Below are 13,381 nucleotides of genomic sequence, written 5' to 3' on the forward strand. Positions count from 1 at the left end.
CTGTGTACACCAATTTCACACAAGTGTAGCACAGTTGACTTAAATGAAGTTAGTTCTGATTTGCACTGGTTGAAGTGAGAGGATAACCAGTGCGGATAACCGTCACTTGCGAGACGGGCAGAGAGGAACCTATAGGAATCTACATTTCAGAGTTACAGTGAGAGCCACACTCAAGTGTCTTATCTATGTCAGTCCACTGACAGTTACAGACTTAGATGTGCCCCTTCGCATACGACATACATATTCACACAACACATGCATGTACATGTAAGACATCAGTGTACACGCGTGCAGGCATGTACCATATGTAGTACATGGATATTATGTGCATAGGGCTGACACAGACGCTCAAGGCATACACATATGCACATTGTATGCATATTAGTATGCACATAAAGGTATGGAAGCACAGATTTGCTTTGTTAATGAGTTCACAAACACACATCCCATTGCTTTCAGGCACTCAAACAGAAAACAATGCTTCTTCCCTAATCTCCTCCCACAAGTGAGTTTATTCTTTTGTACCTTAAAGACGCTGCTGTTGATGACAAGGGTTTAAGACGAGGTGGAGGAGTCATTCACATGGGTTAGTGAAGCACTAAGGCCACATAGTACTTGCACATGTGGGAGATGGAATGTGTCTCCTGTGCATGCGGGAAAGCAGAGACCCACACCTGTGTGGGTGATGGGGGTGCTGTTGAGTATGAACATCCACCAGGTAATACGTGTCGACTGTTTCCCTGCTGTGGAGCTCGGTGAATGGAATCTCTCTCTTGCATTATGTTGAGCTAACACCAGCCAGCTTGTGGAGTTAACTTAATCTCTTTCAGTGAAAACTCAGTTGTCAATTTTCAACGCATCCTGCCAGACTCTTTATGTTCCAAGCATGGATTTCTCTAGCACACTGCTTCTGATTTGTCAGTGTGACAAACTAGATTGGACAAAGCACTGGAAAATACACTGTGGAGGAACAGTCCTATACTGTCCCCTGGAGATGGACAAAATGATCTAATAAATCTTGCCTATTTCTGACTTCTATGATTTCATAGCTATGTGTGGCAGGACTGAGATCCGAAGAGGGATTATTTTATTCATCCCCTCCTGGATGGCCCTGAAGTGGCTTTCAGGACTGCTGATTGTGTGAGCCTTTGATGGGGCTTCTCTCGCTTTTTCTTTCTCCAGCAGGGAGAAGTGCAGACAGAATGTGAACGACATCAGTGTAACCCATTTGTAGTTTGCCAAGATGGGGCTGGCACAGCGAATGGGGGCTGAAAAAATTAAAGGTTCCTGGGATTGTTTCTCATAACAAAATGTAGCTGTCAGGCAATATAAATCACATGTTAGCAATGTGGTCTCACTCAGTTCACTTGTTAACACCATAACAATTACGCTGGGTTGGATCCTGTATTGGAAAGGATCACACTATGCTGCTGACAACCCCCCTTCCTCTCCCTCTCTCTCTCTCTCTCTCTCTCTCTGCTGCTTCTCCTCCCTCTCCAATCCCAAAGACGCAAGGCTTTTTATCTGATTTGGCTTGGGTTGCATTTCAACATTTCTTACCCCACCACCTCCCCAGCTCAAACCCTCCTTTGGCCCCTCAGGGTGCCAGGGCCAAAGGACACTGGATCGGATCCTATGATATGTTAGAATCCGTGTTTATCTTTTACAAAATAAACCCAGCGTGAGGGGCAATTTTTTTGGTCGGGACCAAGGCTCTGCCATCCCATTTGGGAGTGTCAGAGGCTTGGAATTTTTATTGGCCCTTCTTCTGATTATGTGATAAATCTACATGTTAACAGCTCTGGTCTGGTGTGCCATGGAATTGGGATCCCAGTGCAAAGCATTTGGCACATCCTCTGCAGGCCCAGCCACCTCTGAGCCAAGGTTGGCAGTGGGGGAGAGGTCAGAAGTGGGGGTTACACTGTGATCTTTGTAACTAAGATAAACTTGGTGCTTGTGAAATTGGAAAGACAGTGTGTGAGAGAGCCTGTTTTCTGTGTGGGACAGAGATAACGGGACAATGAGAGAGGAGGGGTAAAGGGAAATGAAAAGGCGTGTGTGTATGAGAGAGGAAAGGGGTAGGAAGCATGAATGAGAGGGTGTGCACGTGGGGAGTGTTCAACTATAAAATGCATGCACATAGGCAGAATGTCACAATACTAATATCAACAAACCACTGGGACCAGATTTATTTGCAATAAAGGTGATGATGATTTTCCAAAGAGAAGGACCCTGAAACAAGGAGACCTTACAGAATGCTATGGGCATATTAACATAATTAAGCAAATTCATCCCTAGTTTCTCTTAGTTGCATGTTCTGATTAGAATGCAGCTTGTGGAAAAGTGCCAAATGAGGCTGGAGTGACCAGCAAGAAAAAAGCTTTGCAGAATTTAAAAAACAAAGTCCCTAGTACTAGTATGGAAATATTTTGGAAGGGAGGAGACATTCACCTGCTTCAGGGCACCAGCCACTCTGTAGCTCAGGCAGGAACAGCTCAGGCTGGGGACAGCTTATTCAAAAACTTTCTGCTGCAGGGTTTCTGAGCTCTCCTTTGAAACATTTGGCACTGGTCACTGTTGGAGACAGGACACTGGATCAGATGAACCACTGGTCTGATCCGGTATGGCAATCTCTATCTTCCTGTTTTGAATTTACCAAAAAAGAGTAAGAATTGAATTCTCAGTTCAGTGATGTCAACCTACACCATCAGAGAATTTGGCCCCATAATCTTTGTTGTGAAAGTTCTTAGAGGTTGAGGGCTGGTTGTCCTTTTGCAAGATGAACAACCAGGTCATCCTAAGCACTGACTAAAATGTAACAAAACCATGCTCAGATTGGAAAAGAAATGCTGGCAATCATTTTTGGTTGTAGAGTGGGTTCACAAGTATGTTTGCAGGCCGAAATCAACCGAGGCAGAAACAAGACTATAAACCTTTGTAAGCCGTCTTACAGAAACTATTGAGCAAAGTACCACCAAGACTTCAGAGAATGATCACGACATTGCAAAAGTAAAATACAGACCTGGAAAGGAGCTGCTTCTAGTAGGCATGCTTTCAAGAGCACCTCTAAACAGGGGAAGCCAGGAGCTGCAGGAAGAGGAGGTTGAAGTACATATAACACTACTACCCCTTTCTGAAGCAAAATCTGACAAGCTCAAATGAGAAACACAAAATGATCCAACTTACAAGGCCCTGAGCAAGAATTAGATGGATAGTCAGCAGAAAAAGTCCAGAAATCGCCTCGCATAAAAACATACTAGGACTGTAGAGATGAACTTACTGCCTGGGGTGGAATTCTGTACAGAGGACATGTCCTAGTCTCGTGCCACCTAAGGTTGGAAATGCTAAACATACAGAGCTGCAGTGTCCATCTGAGGCCTCGTTTACGGGGGGAGATCGATCTAAGTTAAGCGACTTCAGCTACGTGAATAACATAGCTGAAGTTGACGTACTTAGATCTACTTACCGCAGGGTCCACGCTACGCTATGTCAATGGGGGAATGATCTGCGGTTGATTTAGTGGGTCTTCACTAGACCTGCTAAATCGACCACCAATGCATCGATCACTGTGTGTTGATTCCCCCAGTAAGTGTAGACAAGCCCTGAGTGTAGAGAAGTTTTAAGTACAGAGCTTGAGATCTTCTGGTCAAATTTAAGAGATCTTCTGTCATCAAAGCGAAGGTGTCTAAGACAACTGCAAGCAATGCAGAAGTATCACCCTCAATCCAATTTATTATCAGGGTTATTTATATTGAAATAGCATTTATTGACACCAGTCAAGGATCAGGACTCGAGTATGCTAGGCACTGTACATATGTGGTAAAAAGACTGTCCTTCCCCAAAGAGGTTGCAGTGTAGGTTGTGACAATGCACAACGGGCGGAACTGTTTGAGATTTTTGGATTCAGGAATCATTGCGTGAAACCTATGGCCTGTGCTTATGCAGGTGGTCATATTAAATAGTCATAAAAGCCCTTCTGGCCTTAAAATCTATAAAAATTCAGGATTGGCCTTAGTCCAATACTGGTACAAACTAATTTGAATTCAGTGAGGAAGAGGATCTTGTATTGGACTGTACCAATGTAATAAGACCTTGCAAATCGCAGTTTAACTCATCTGGAATCCTATGGGGAACAGATAATGGCCAAAAATGCAGGAGGGGTACATTTTGGTAATTCTCTTCCATGTCAGTCCATGTACACCATGTCAAGTCCTTCCCATGCACATTCAGAAGGGTTAGTAGAAAAATCTGCATAAGTAGCAAAGAACTTTATCTAAAAGAAGAGCCCTGCTGCACTGAAGGGATTCCACACACAGTATTGTTACAGTCCCAACACACCTCACAGGAGTTTATTAGGATCACCGTTTCAGAGTATATGAAATTCTTCCCATCTAAACCCTACAGTTCCAATTGAATGAATTATTCTTCCTGTCCTAAAAAGCACTGATGGGCAGAGTTACTGGGCCCTACAACGTTCCACCTGGAGATGGGTGAAGGGATTCCTAAACAGTCCTTAATATGCAGCCAGCTTCTTCAAGATAACCATGGGGTATTTTAATTTTCTCCCATATTATTTTTCCTGTATTCATTTAATGTAACACTTTTGCAGAGAGGTGCTGCCTTTTATTGGTGAAACGTTTCCTTTTGTTCTGCTTGTGCTGGACTTATGATGATATCAAACACAATGGCTGCCAAGCACCAGGTCCAGCATTCACAATTTGACTGTTCCCCAAATCATGGGACATAGTATGGTTTTTAATCCTACAAAAAACTGTTTTATGTTCCCTGCCCATTCCTCCTCTTCTCTCCCTCTTGTTTTCCTGGGTTGCAGCCATTTTGAATGCAGGCCATCTTCCCCTTTGGCGTAGAGAACTGGACTGGAAATATTTGAACCTCAAATCCAGCTCCAATATGTTTTAATGTTGTATCATCAAAATTCAGTCTGTCCGTAAAAAAGGGCCCACATAAAAGGGAAATTAACTGAATGTATCCCACCCTCAGTAAGTAAAAATAAAAAAGGAAATGGAAAACTGAGTGCAGTGTAAGGAATAGTAACGGGACTTTTTTTTTAAACATCTCCTTGAGGCCATTCTGGCAAATGTCTCTTTAATCTGTATTTCACTGGAGCACTTGCAGCTTGAAGTGCTTGTGAGAGCCAGGCAGCTGAACTGTGGTGTACAGGAGCCTGTTGGCATGAACCTCTGGAACCGAGCCCTCCATCCAAGACATAGAAGAACAGTTACTACATTTCTCTAGAGAAATCACCACAACCGATAGAACAAAGGGGAGAGGAAAAAACCCTCTAACAGAACCTCTCTTCTTCCCACATGCTCCCTGGGCATCCAGGCATGAGGGCTTCCTAACCTAGCTCTGTCCCTGGTCTAGATGATGCTATTCAAGGTCCGTACTACTTCTGCACTCTCCCACCACCTCCTTTTTGGTCCCTTTTTCCTCACTGCACTCACATTAGAGCGAGCAGTCTCACTCGATGACTAGGGCCAATCTGAAAACAGGCGGGTGTGATGTGTTCACGAGCACATTAGATATACCCTTCTGAAATCTCTTCAGAGCCTGAGGTGCTTGTTATGGCCATGCTCTCAGGCAGTGAGATTCTTAAGGTGGCTTCCATGAGAATTCCATATTAGAACAGGCAAATGGTTCATGTGGTCCAGTGTCTTATTTCTGGGTCAGGTCCCATGCTTTCCTTTGTAGTCCTAGAAGTCCTTCACGCTGCCACTGCAGAAAGGGGTAGAGAAAGGCAGGATTTTGAGAACCTTTAGAGAACAAGGTGTGCCTCAACATGAGTGGCTGGGCAAGGGGAGGAAGGTAAGCAAGGCTGATATATCCATGACTCTGCAATTTCACTGGCTTTCCTCCCTCACTGAAGGAGAGCACAGCTGCCACAGGAGTGACTGCACACTGCATTGAAAGCCAGTGGTTGGCTCTGCTGCTGTTCTGTGTCCAGTAGGGGAGGTTTTCCTCCTCCACTTTGGAGGTGCCCCCACTTGCAACCTTGCCATTTGGGCTGTGAGCCTGGAGTCCAGGATTGGCCTGCTGACCGTGGTCAATGCTGGTGGTTTCAGAGGAAGGATTAGCCCACCCTCTCTAACTGCTGTTCAGTGGAAGCAGATTCCTTCCTGATCGTCAGCTGATCAAGTTATGTCCTGAATCATTAAGATTGTAGTGAGGGCAATGACTCTTACTGTTTTGTTTGCTTATTTTAGGTTGCAGTAAAGAGGGCTGCCTGCATGTGCATGCTTTTTTCCATTGCATCTTCTACCATCCCATCATCTATCTGTTCTATAAGGATGCAAAATATATAATTAAATGGCAGAACGCTAGGTGGGGCAAAGACGGCATCATGCACTTTGGCCAGGAGGTCAAACTAGATAACCATAATGGTCCCTTGAGGCCTTATAATCTATGAATCTATGCCTGATGCATGCAACACCCACAAAAGGGGTTCAGCAACTTTCAGAGGTGGCGAAGTTACAGCATCCTGCCCTCAGGGTATGCTCACTTAATCATATCATATCAGAATACTCATCTTGTCTTTTTTTATTGGTTGAGAGTGCTGTCATTCAGTATGGTATTGGGGGAGCTTCTGTGAAAACCACACAGAACTAGTTATCTCTCAACTTGCTCTTGTATATGAATTAAGCTTCGTAACAGAGCTCCTACTGTATCTTCTTTGCCTCCAGTTTCTCGCAGTGTTGATTTTCTAAGGACTTAGCTAAGACTGGCCAGCTCACTTCACGTGTATTGCAGCCCTACTAGCTCTTCTTCCAAACCTGGAAACTCTGATTTCCTCCCTGATCCTCCCACTCGTCCCACACACTTGACCTCCAACAGCATTCCTTTGCTGGTCTTACGACCTTACGTGTAGTTACTCTCTCCCTCTCCACCCAAGAATATGATTCTGGTTGGAACTTATATAACTCCTTGTCTCACTTGGCTGCCCCCTTGGTTGGAAACTCACCCTAAACATTTCCACATGGCTTGTGCTCTTCATGCACAGCTAACCTTTTTTTTTTTTTCCTTTAAACATTTTTGAAAAGAATAAAAATCCCCCAGCTTATTCTACCTTCTGCTGCTGGCAGTGACCTAGCCTTGTTACTGTTTGCATTTCTTTTGTACCTTTCTGCTGCTAAAGTCTCTGTGGACCTTTTAAATCTGTCAGCAGCCACTACCAGGCTCAGTATGCAATTTAGCTCACTGTTTTCACAAGTTTCCCAGCCCTGAAAGCTTTCCAAATGAGCCATTGTGGGACTGAGTTAGAGGTATTGTTCCTGCATTGGGCGAGAGTAGCATGGGTGCTGCATTTACAGTTCTGTTAGCCCTCACAATGTCATCTTGTTATAGGACTCCTGAACACTTTCTCCTTCAAATAAATATAATATAATATTACCAAAAAAAAAATCTGGCTGAAACATTGTTTGAAACTGTGTAAGACAGGAGTGGATGGTCTTTGTACCACACACGTGTGCTCTTACTCTTGTTCAAGCACACCTTCTGCTACTTGTTTTGTGTGATCAGCTCAGATGGACCAAACAAAGCAAAATATGTTGGTGTGCTCTACAGAATATTATTTATATCCAACCAGAACTCTAAGGACTTCAACGGAGATTGGAGCCCCATTTTGCTAAGTGCTTAACGTACACAGTAAAAGACAGTCCCTGCCCTGAAGAGTTCAAAGCTGGCTTAAAAATCAATAGTTTGGCATTGCTGGCAGTTTCTGGGGTTGTTCTTTTGGGGGTTGGTGCAGGTCAGTCCTGAAGTATATTGGCAGGGCTGGGCTGCCGGTAGGCAGGATCCAGGTTGGTATTTTGGGCCTGGAAGGAGGTGCATTGACTCTATATAGACTTCTCAGAGAAAGTTTAGTGTCTGCCTTATTTTAGCCAGAGAATTGAGGTTTTTTCACTTCAACTCTTTCATGACATGTCACCTATCAGGATGTATCCTTTCTTAATCATCAAATACAGTGATTGCTCCCACCGGGGTGAGCACAAGTATAATGATAATTCGCAAGGGAAGTCACACTGGTTGCTCGTCACCTTCCTGGGTCTGTTCTGCTCTAACTGGGGGAACCTGTAGCAGAATGTGAACGTAAATCAGTGGTGAAGGGGATACAGGCAATACAAATCTTTACAGAGATCTCTCATTACAGGGAGACACCAGGTCCTCTGCTTCTTTAATTGAGGGTGTGGGGTGTGCTTGATGCATGTTCTTCCCACAGTATTGGCAGGTATCAATGCATCTGACTGTGTATGTTTCATTTAACAATCCCAGGATGAACTGGATCTCACAGATAAGAACAGAGAGGCTATGTTTGCACTCCCGCCAGAGAAGAAGTGGCAGATTTACTGCAGCAAAAAGAAGGTACTATCTTTTGATTGATTTTAAGTGCTAAATAATAAACTGTGTGTAATTAACTACGTACGTGTGTGTAGAGTGTTTAACCATCTAGATCTACACAGAATATGTGGTGGAGTGGTAAAAAGGCTTTATTGGCATGAATTCGGGACAGCTTTCTTATGAGTAGTGAAAGCACAAGTGATTTATGAAGGGCATCCAGAAACCGGTAAAGCCTTTATGCCTTACCACACAATCATGAATTGTGCATATGCTATGTATGTTACAGAAAAAAACTATTTTGGAAATGTTTTATAGAATTTTAAAAATCTTTTATTACTTTAGTTACCATGAATCTAATCATAGAAGGCTCAGAGTGGATAATACATTTTTTGGAACCTCTAAAGATATCTTAATATATATGTAATTATGTTGCTGTTGTAAAGTTTGATATCTCAGGGCCCTCCAGAGCAAGTAGAAAGCAGCGTATATCCCATTTGACAGAGATCAGTTAATGTGAGTTTCTAGGGGTAACTTCCTCATTCAAATAAACAGGAAGGTTTTGAAATTGCTGTCAAAGAGAGAGACTACTGGAGGAACAAGAGCTACTGGTGCAGGAAGTGAATCCAGATATTAGAGGGATAACAGAAACCTGGTGGAATAGTCGTCATGACTGGAGTATGGGTATTGAAGGGTTTGTGCTGTTTAGGAAAGACAGAAATAAAGGCAAAGGTGGTGGAGTAGCATTTGCATATCAATGATGAGGTAGACAGTAAAGAAATAAGAAGTGATGGAATGGATAAGAGAGTCTGTCTGGGCAAAAATCACATTGGGGAAGAAAGCTACTAGAGCTTCCCCTGGGATAGTGCTTGGGGTGTGGTATAGACCACCGGGATCCAATCTGGATATGGATAGAGCCCTCTTTAATGTTTTTAATGAAGTAAATACTAATGGGAATTGTGTGATCATGGAAGACTTTAACTTCCCAGATATAGACTGGAGGACAAGTGCTAGTAATAATAATAGGGCTCAGATTTTCCTGGATACAGTAGCTGATGGATTCCTTCACCAAGTAGTTGCTGAACCAACAAGAGTGGATGCCATTTTAGATTTGCTTTTGGTGAGTAGTGAGGACCTCATAGAAGAAATGGTTGTAGGGGACAACCTTGGTTCGAGCGATCATGAGCTAATTCAGTTCAAACTGAATGGAAGAATAAACTAAAATAGATCTGTGACTAGGGTTTTTGATTTCAAAAGGGCTAATTTTAAAGAATTAAGGAAATTAGTTAGGGAAGTAGATTGGATTGAAGAACTTGTGGATCTAAAGGCGGAGGAGACCTGGAATTACTTCAAGTCAAAGCTGCAGAAACTATCAGAAGCCTGCATCCCAAGAAAGAGAAAATTCATAGGCAGGAGTTGTAGACCAAGCTGGATGATCAAGCATCTCAGAGAGGTAATTAAGAAAAAGCAGAAAGCCCACAAGGAGTGGAAGATGGGAGGGATTAGCAAGGAAAGCTACCTTATTGAGGTCAGAACATGTAGGGATAAAGTGAGAAAGGCCAAAAGCCATGTAGAGTTGGACCTTGCAAAGAGAATTAAAACCAATAGTAAAAGGTTCTATAGCCATATAAATGAGAAGGAAAACAAAGAAAGAAGTGGGACCGCTTAACACTGAGGATGGAGTGGAGGTTAAGGATAATCTAGGCATGGCCCAATATCTAAACAAATACTTTGCCTCAGTCTTTAATGAGGCTAATGAGGAGCTTAGGGATAATGGTAGGATGACAAATGGGAATGAGGATATGGAGGTAGAGATTACCACATCCGAGGTAGAAGCCAAACTCGAAAAGTTTAATGGGACTGAATAATAATCTTCATCCAAGAATATTAAAGGAACTGGCGCATGAAATTGCAAGCCCATTAGCAAGAATTTTTAATGAATCTGTAAACTCAGGGCTTGTACCATATGACTGGAGAATTGCTAACATAGTTCCTATTTTTAAGAAAAGGGCACGGGGGAAGAGATCTGGATAACTACAGGGCTGTTAGTTTGACATCTGTAGTATGCAAGGCCTTGGAAAAAAATTTTGAAGGAGAAAGTAATTAAGGACATTGAGGTCAATGGTAATTGGGACAAAATACAACATGGCTTTACAAAAGATAGATTGTGCCAAACCGACCTGATCTCCTTCTTTGAGAAGGTAACAGATTTTTTTAGACAAAGGAAACGCAGTAGATCTAATTTACCTGTATTTCAGTAGGCATTTGATAAGGTTCCACATGGGGGATTATTAGCTAAAATGGAAAACATGGGGGTCAATATGAAAATTGAAAGGTGGATAAGGAACTGGTTAAAGGGGAGACTACAAGAGGTCACACTGAAAGGTGAAATGTCAGGCTGGAAGGAGGTTACTAGTGGAGTTCCTCAAGGATCGGTTTTGGGACCAATCTTATTTAATCTTTTTATTACTGATCTTGGCACAAAAAGTGGGAATGTGCTAATAAAGTTTGTGGATGACACAAAGCTAGGAGGTATTTCCAATACAGAGAAGGACCAGGATATCATACAGGAAGATCTGGATGACCTTGTAAACAGGATTAATAGTAATAGGATGAAATTTAATAGTGAAAAGTGCAAGGTCATGCATTTAGGGATTAATAACAAGAGTTTTTGTTATAAATTGGGGACGCATCAGTTGGAAATAACAGAAGAGGAGAAGGACCTCAGAGTATTGGCTAATCACAGGATGACTATGAGCTGCCAACGTGATTATGGCTGTGAAAAAAGCTAATGTGATCTTGGGAGGCATCAGGAAAGGTATTTCCAGCACAGATAAGGTGGTGTTAGTAGAGTTATACAAGGCACTGGTGAGACCTCATCTGGAATATTGGGTGCAGTTCTGGTCTCCCAGTTTGAATTTAAACATGGAACAGGTACAGAGAAGGGCTACTAGGATGATCCGAGGAATGGAAAACCTGTTTTGTGAAAGGAGACTCAAAGAGCTTGGCTTGTTAGCCTGATCAAAAGAAGGCTGAGGGGAGATATGATTGCTCCCTATAAATATATCAGAGGGATAAATACCATGGAGGGAGAAGAATTATTTAAGCTCAGTACCAATGTAGACACACGAACAAATGAATATAAACTGGCCATCAGGAAGCTTAGACTTGAAATTAGACGAAGGTTTCTAACCATCAGAGGAGTGAAGTTCTGGAACAGCCTCCCAAGGGGAGCAGTGGGGGCAAAAGACATCTGGCTTCAAGACTAAGCTTGATACATTTATGGAGGGGATGATATGATGGGATAGCCTAATTTTGGCAATTAATTGATCTTTGACTATTAGTGGTAGATATGCCCAATGGCCTGTGATGGGATGTTAGATGGGGTGGGATCTGAGTTACTACAGAGAATTCTTTCCTGGGTGTCTGGCTGGTGAGTCTTGCCCATATGCTCAGGGTTTAGCTGATCACCATATTTGGGGTCGGGAAGGAATTTTCCTTCAGAGCAGACTGGCAGAGGCCCTGCGGTTTTTTCGCCTTCCTCTGCAGCATGGGGCGTGGGGCACAGGTCACTTGCTGGAGAATTCTCTGCACCTTGAAGTCTTTAAACCATGATCCGAGGACTTCAGTAGCTCGGACATAGGTTAGGGGTTTAAGGAGTGGGTGGGTGAGATTCTGTGGCCTGCATTGTGCAGGATGTCAGACTAGATGATCATAATGGTCCCTTCTGACCTTAAGGTCTATGATTCTATGATAGAAGGATAAGGGCTTGTAGCTGATATCTACATTAATTCCCACAGGCTCCTGTCACTAGAAAAATAGGGGGTAGGGAGAGATGGCTGGATTTTTTTTCTTCACCTTTGGGAAACCTGTGTGTGTGTGTGTGAGAGAGAGACTGACTTCCAGGAGTAGAGTACTGGATATTATTGCTGGTCCACAAGAAAGAAAGAAAAAGCATTTTCCTGATGATCTAGCACATGTTGGTTAAAGAGAAATGCCTAGAAAAAACAGCTTTGGTGTGTGTTACTCCTTAAGCTTGTATTAGTCGCACCAGGAGATCTTCGGTTTTCGTCTTCTGGAGGCTGGTCCACATAAGAGGATAACATTGTGATTATATCTGACAATAAAGTGGCCTCAAACAGTAGACTCTCACGCTTTTAGCACTGAAGAGTCCAGATTCAAAGTCTGCAGATGACCCAACTAAGATCATATTTTCCCTGCTGCTGCCTGCAACATATTTTTTTCTGTGAATACATTGACCACTTTGGTACCTGTGGTTGTCAATTCGGACCCTTTCCTTGGCACTAAAATTACAATGGAATTTTAAAACAAAAAAACCCTCAAGCCAAAAAAAAGATGTTTTTGCATATGGGCAGCTCTCTTCTGAAACCTATTGCCCAGGAAAAGTTGTTGATGATGAATAAGGTATTAGTATCTGAATGCTAGTAGTAATCCAGGAAGCACCGAAGAACTTTTTCGGCTCTGAGAATTCCATACGCCTATTCTGTTTTGGTGGCTTCCATTATCCTTCCTGCTGGTGCATAGAGCTTGCACGTGGAGAGAAGGTGCAGGCGCCTGTGATTAATGTCTGCCTTACGTTTTTGCTGGCAGACTCATCTGGCTTTCTCAGCTCTAGTGGGAGAAGATCTATTTGTAGTCATCTTAGAGAACCACACATTCCATCTCCTGGACCAGCCAGCTTTGGCAGGAAGTTGCAGACTTTAATGTATTTAATATGTTGGTTGGATTCACTACATTACACTTTTTTAAGGCAGTAGATTTGATATAAAAATTCTGAAGACCTCTGGAGTTAAAGGGGCCGCACACTGGAAAATCTTTATATTGCACGTACAGTGCAATATCTGTTATCCAAACTCTGGGTATCTGAAATGCCCTGTTAACTGAAACAAGGTCAGGATGCCAGATGTCCTTTAATTATGCTGCAAATACTCTCAATTATCTGATGTATTTTGCTTTTCCCTCCCTGTCCCCCGTCTCTCCCTAAGGACAGTCAGAATATCCATGTTGA

The 13,381-nt window shown here is 42.8% G+C and overlaps 1 protein-coding gene across 3 annotated transcripts in view; it reads left to right on the forward strand.

Annotated features, from left to right (window-relative positions):
• DAAM2 (dishevelled associated activator of morphogenesis 2) overlaps positions 1–13,381 on the forward strand; it is a 243,722-nt gene that overhangs the window by 108,760 nt on the left and 121,581 nt on the right. For all 3 annotated transcript variants that reach the window (XM_073338564.1, XM_073338566.1, XM_073338565.1), the window contains exon 3: positions 8,290–8,379. In XM_073338564.1, the coding sequence (XP_073194665.1) occupies positions 8,290–8,379 (90 nt within the window). The remainder of the gene's footprint in view (positions 1–8,289; positions 8,380–13,381) is intronic.

The sequence above is a fragment of the Lepidochelys kempii genome, chromosome 3 (assembly GCF_965140265.1).
Source record: "Lepidochelys kempii isolate rLepKem1 chromosome 3, rLepKem1.hap2, whole genome shotgun sequence".
NCBI classification, from domain to species: domain Eukaryota; kingdom Metazoa; phylum Chordata; order Testudines; family Cheloniidae; genus Lepidochelys; species Lepidochelys kempii.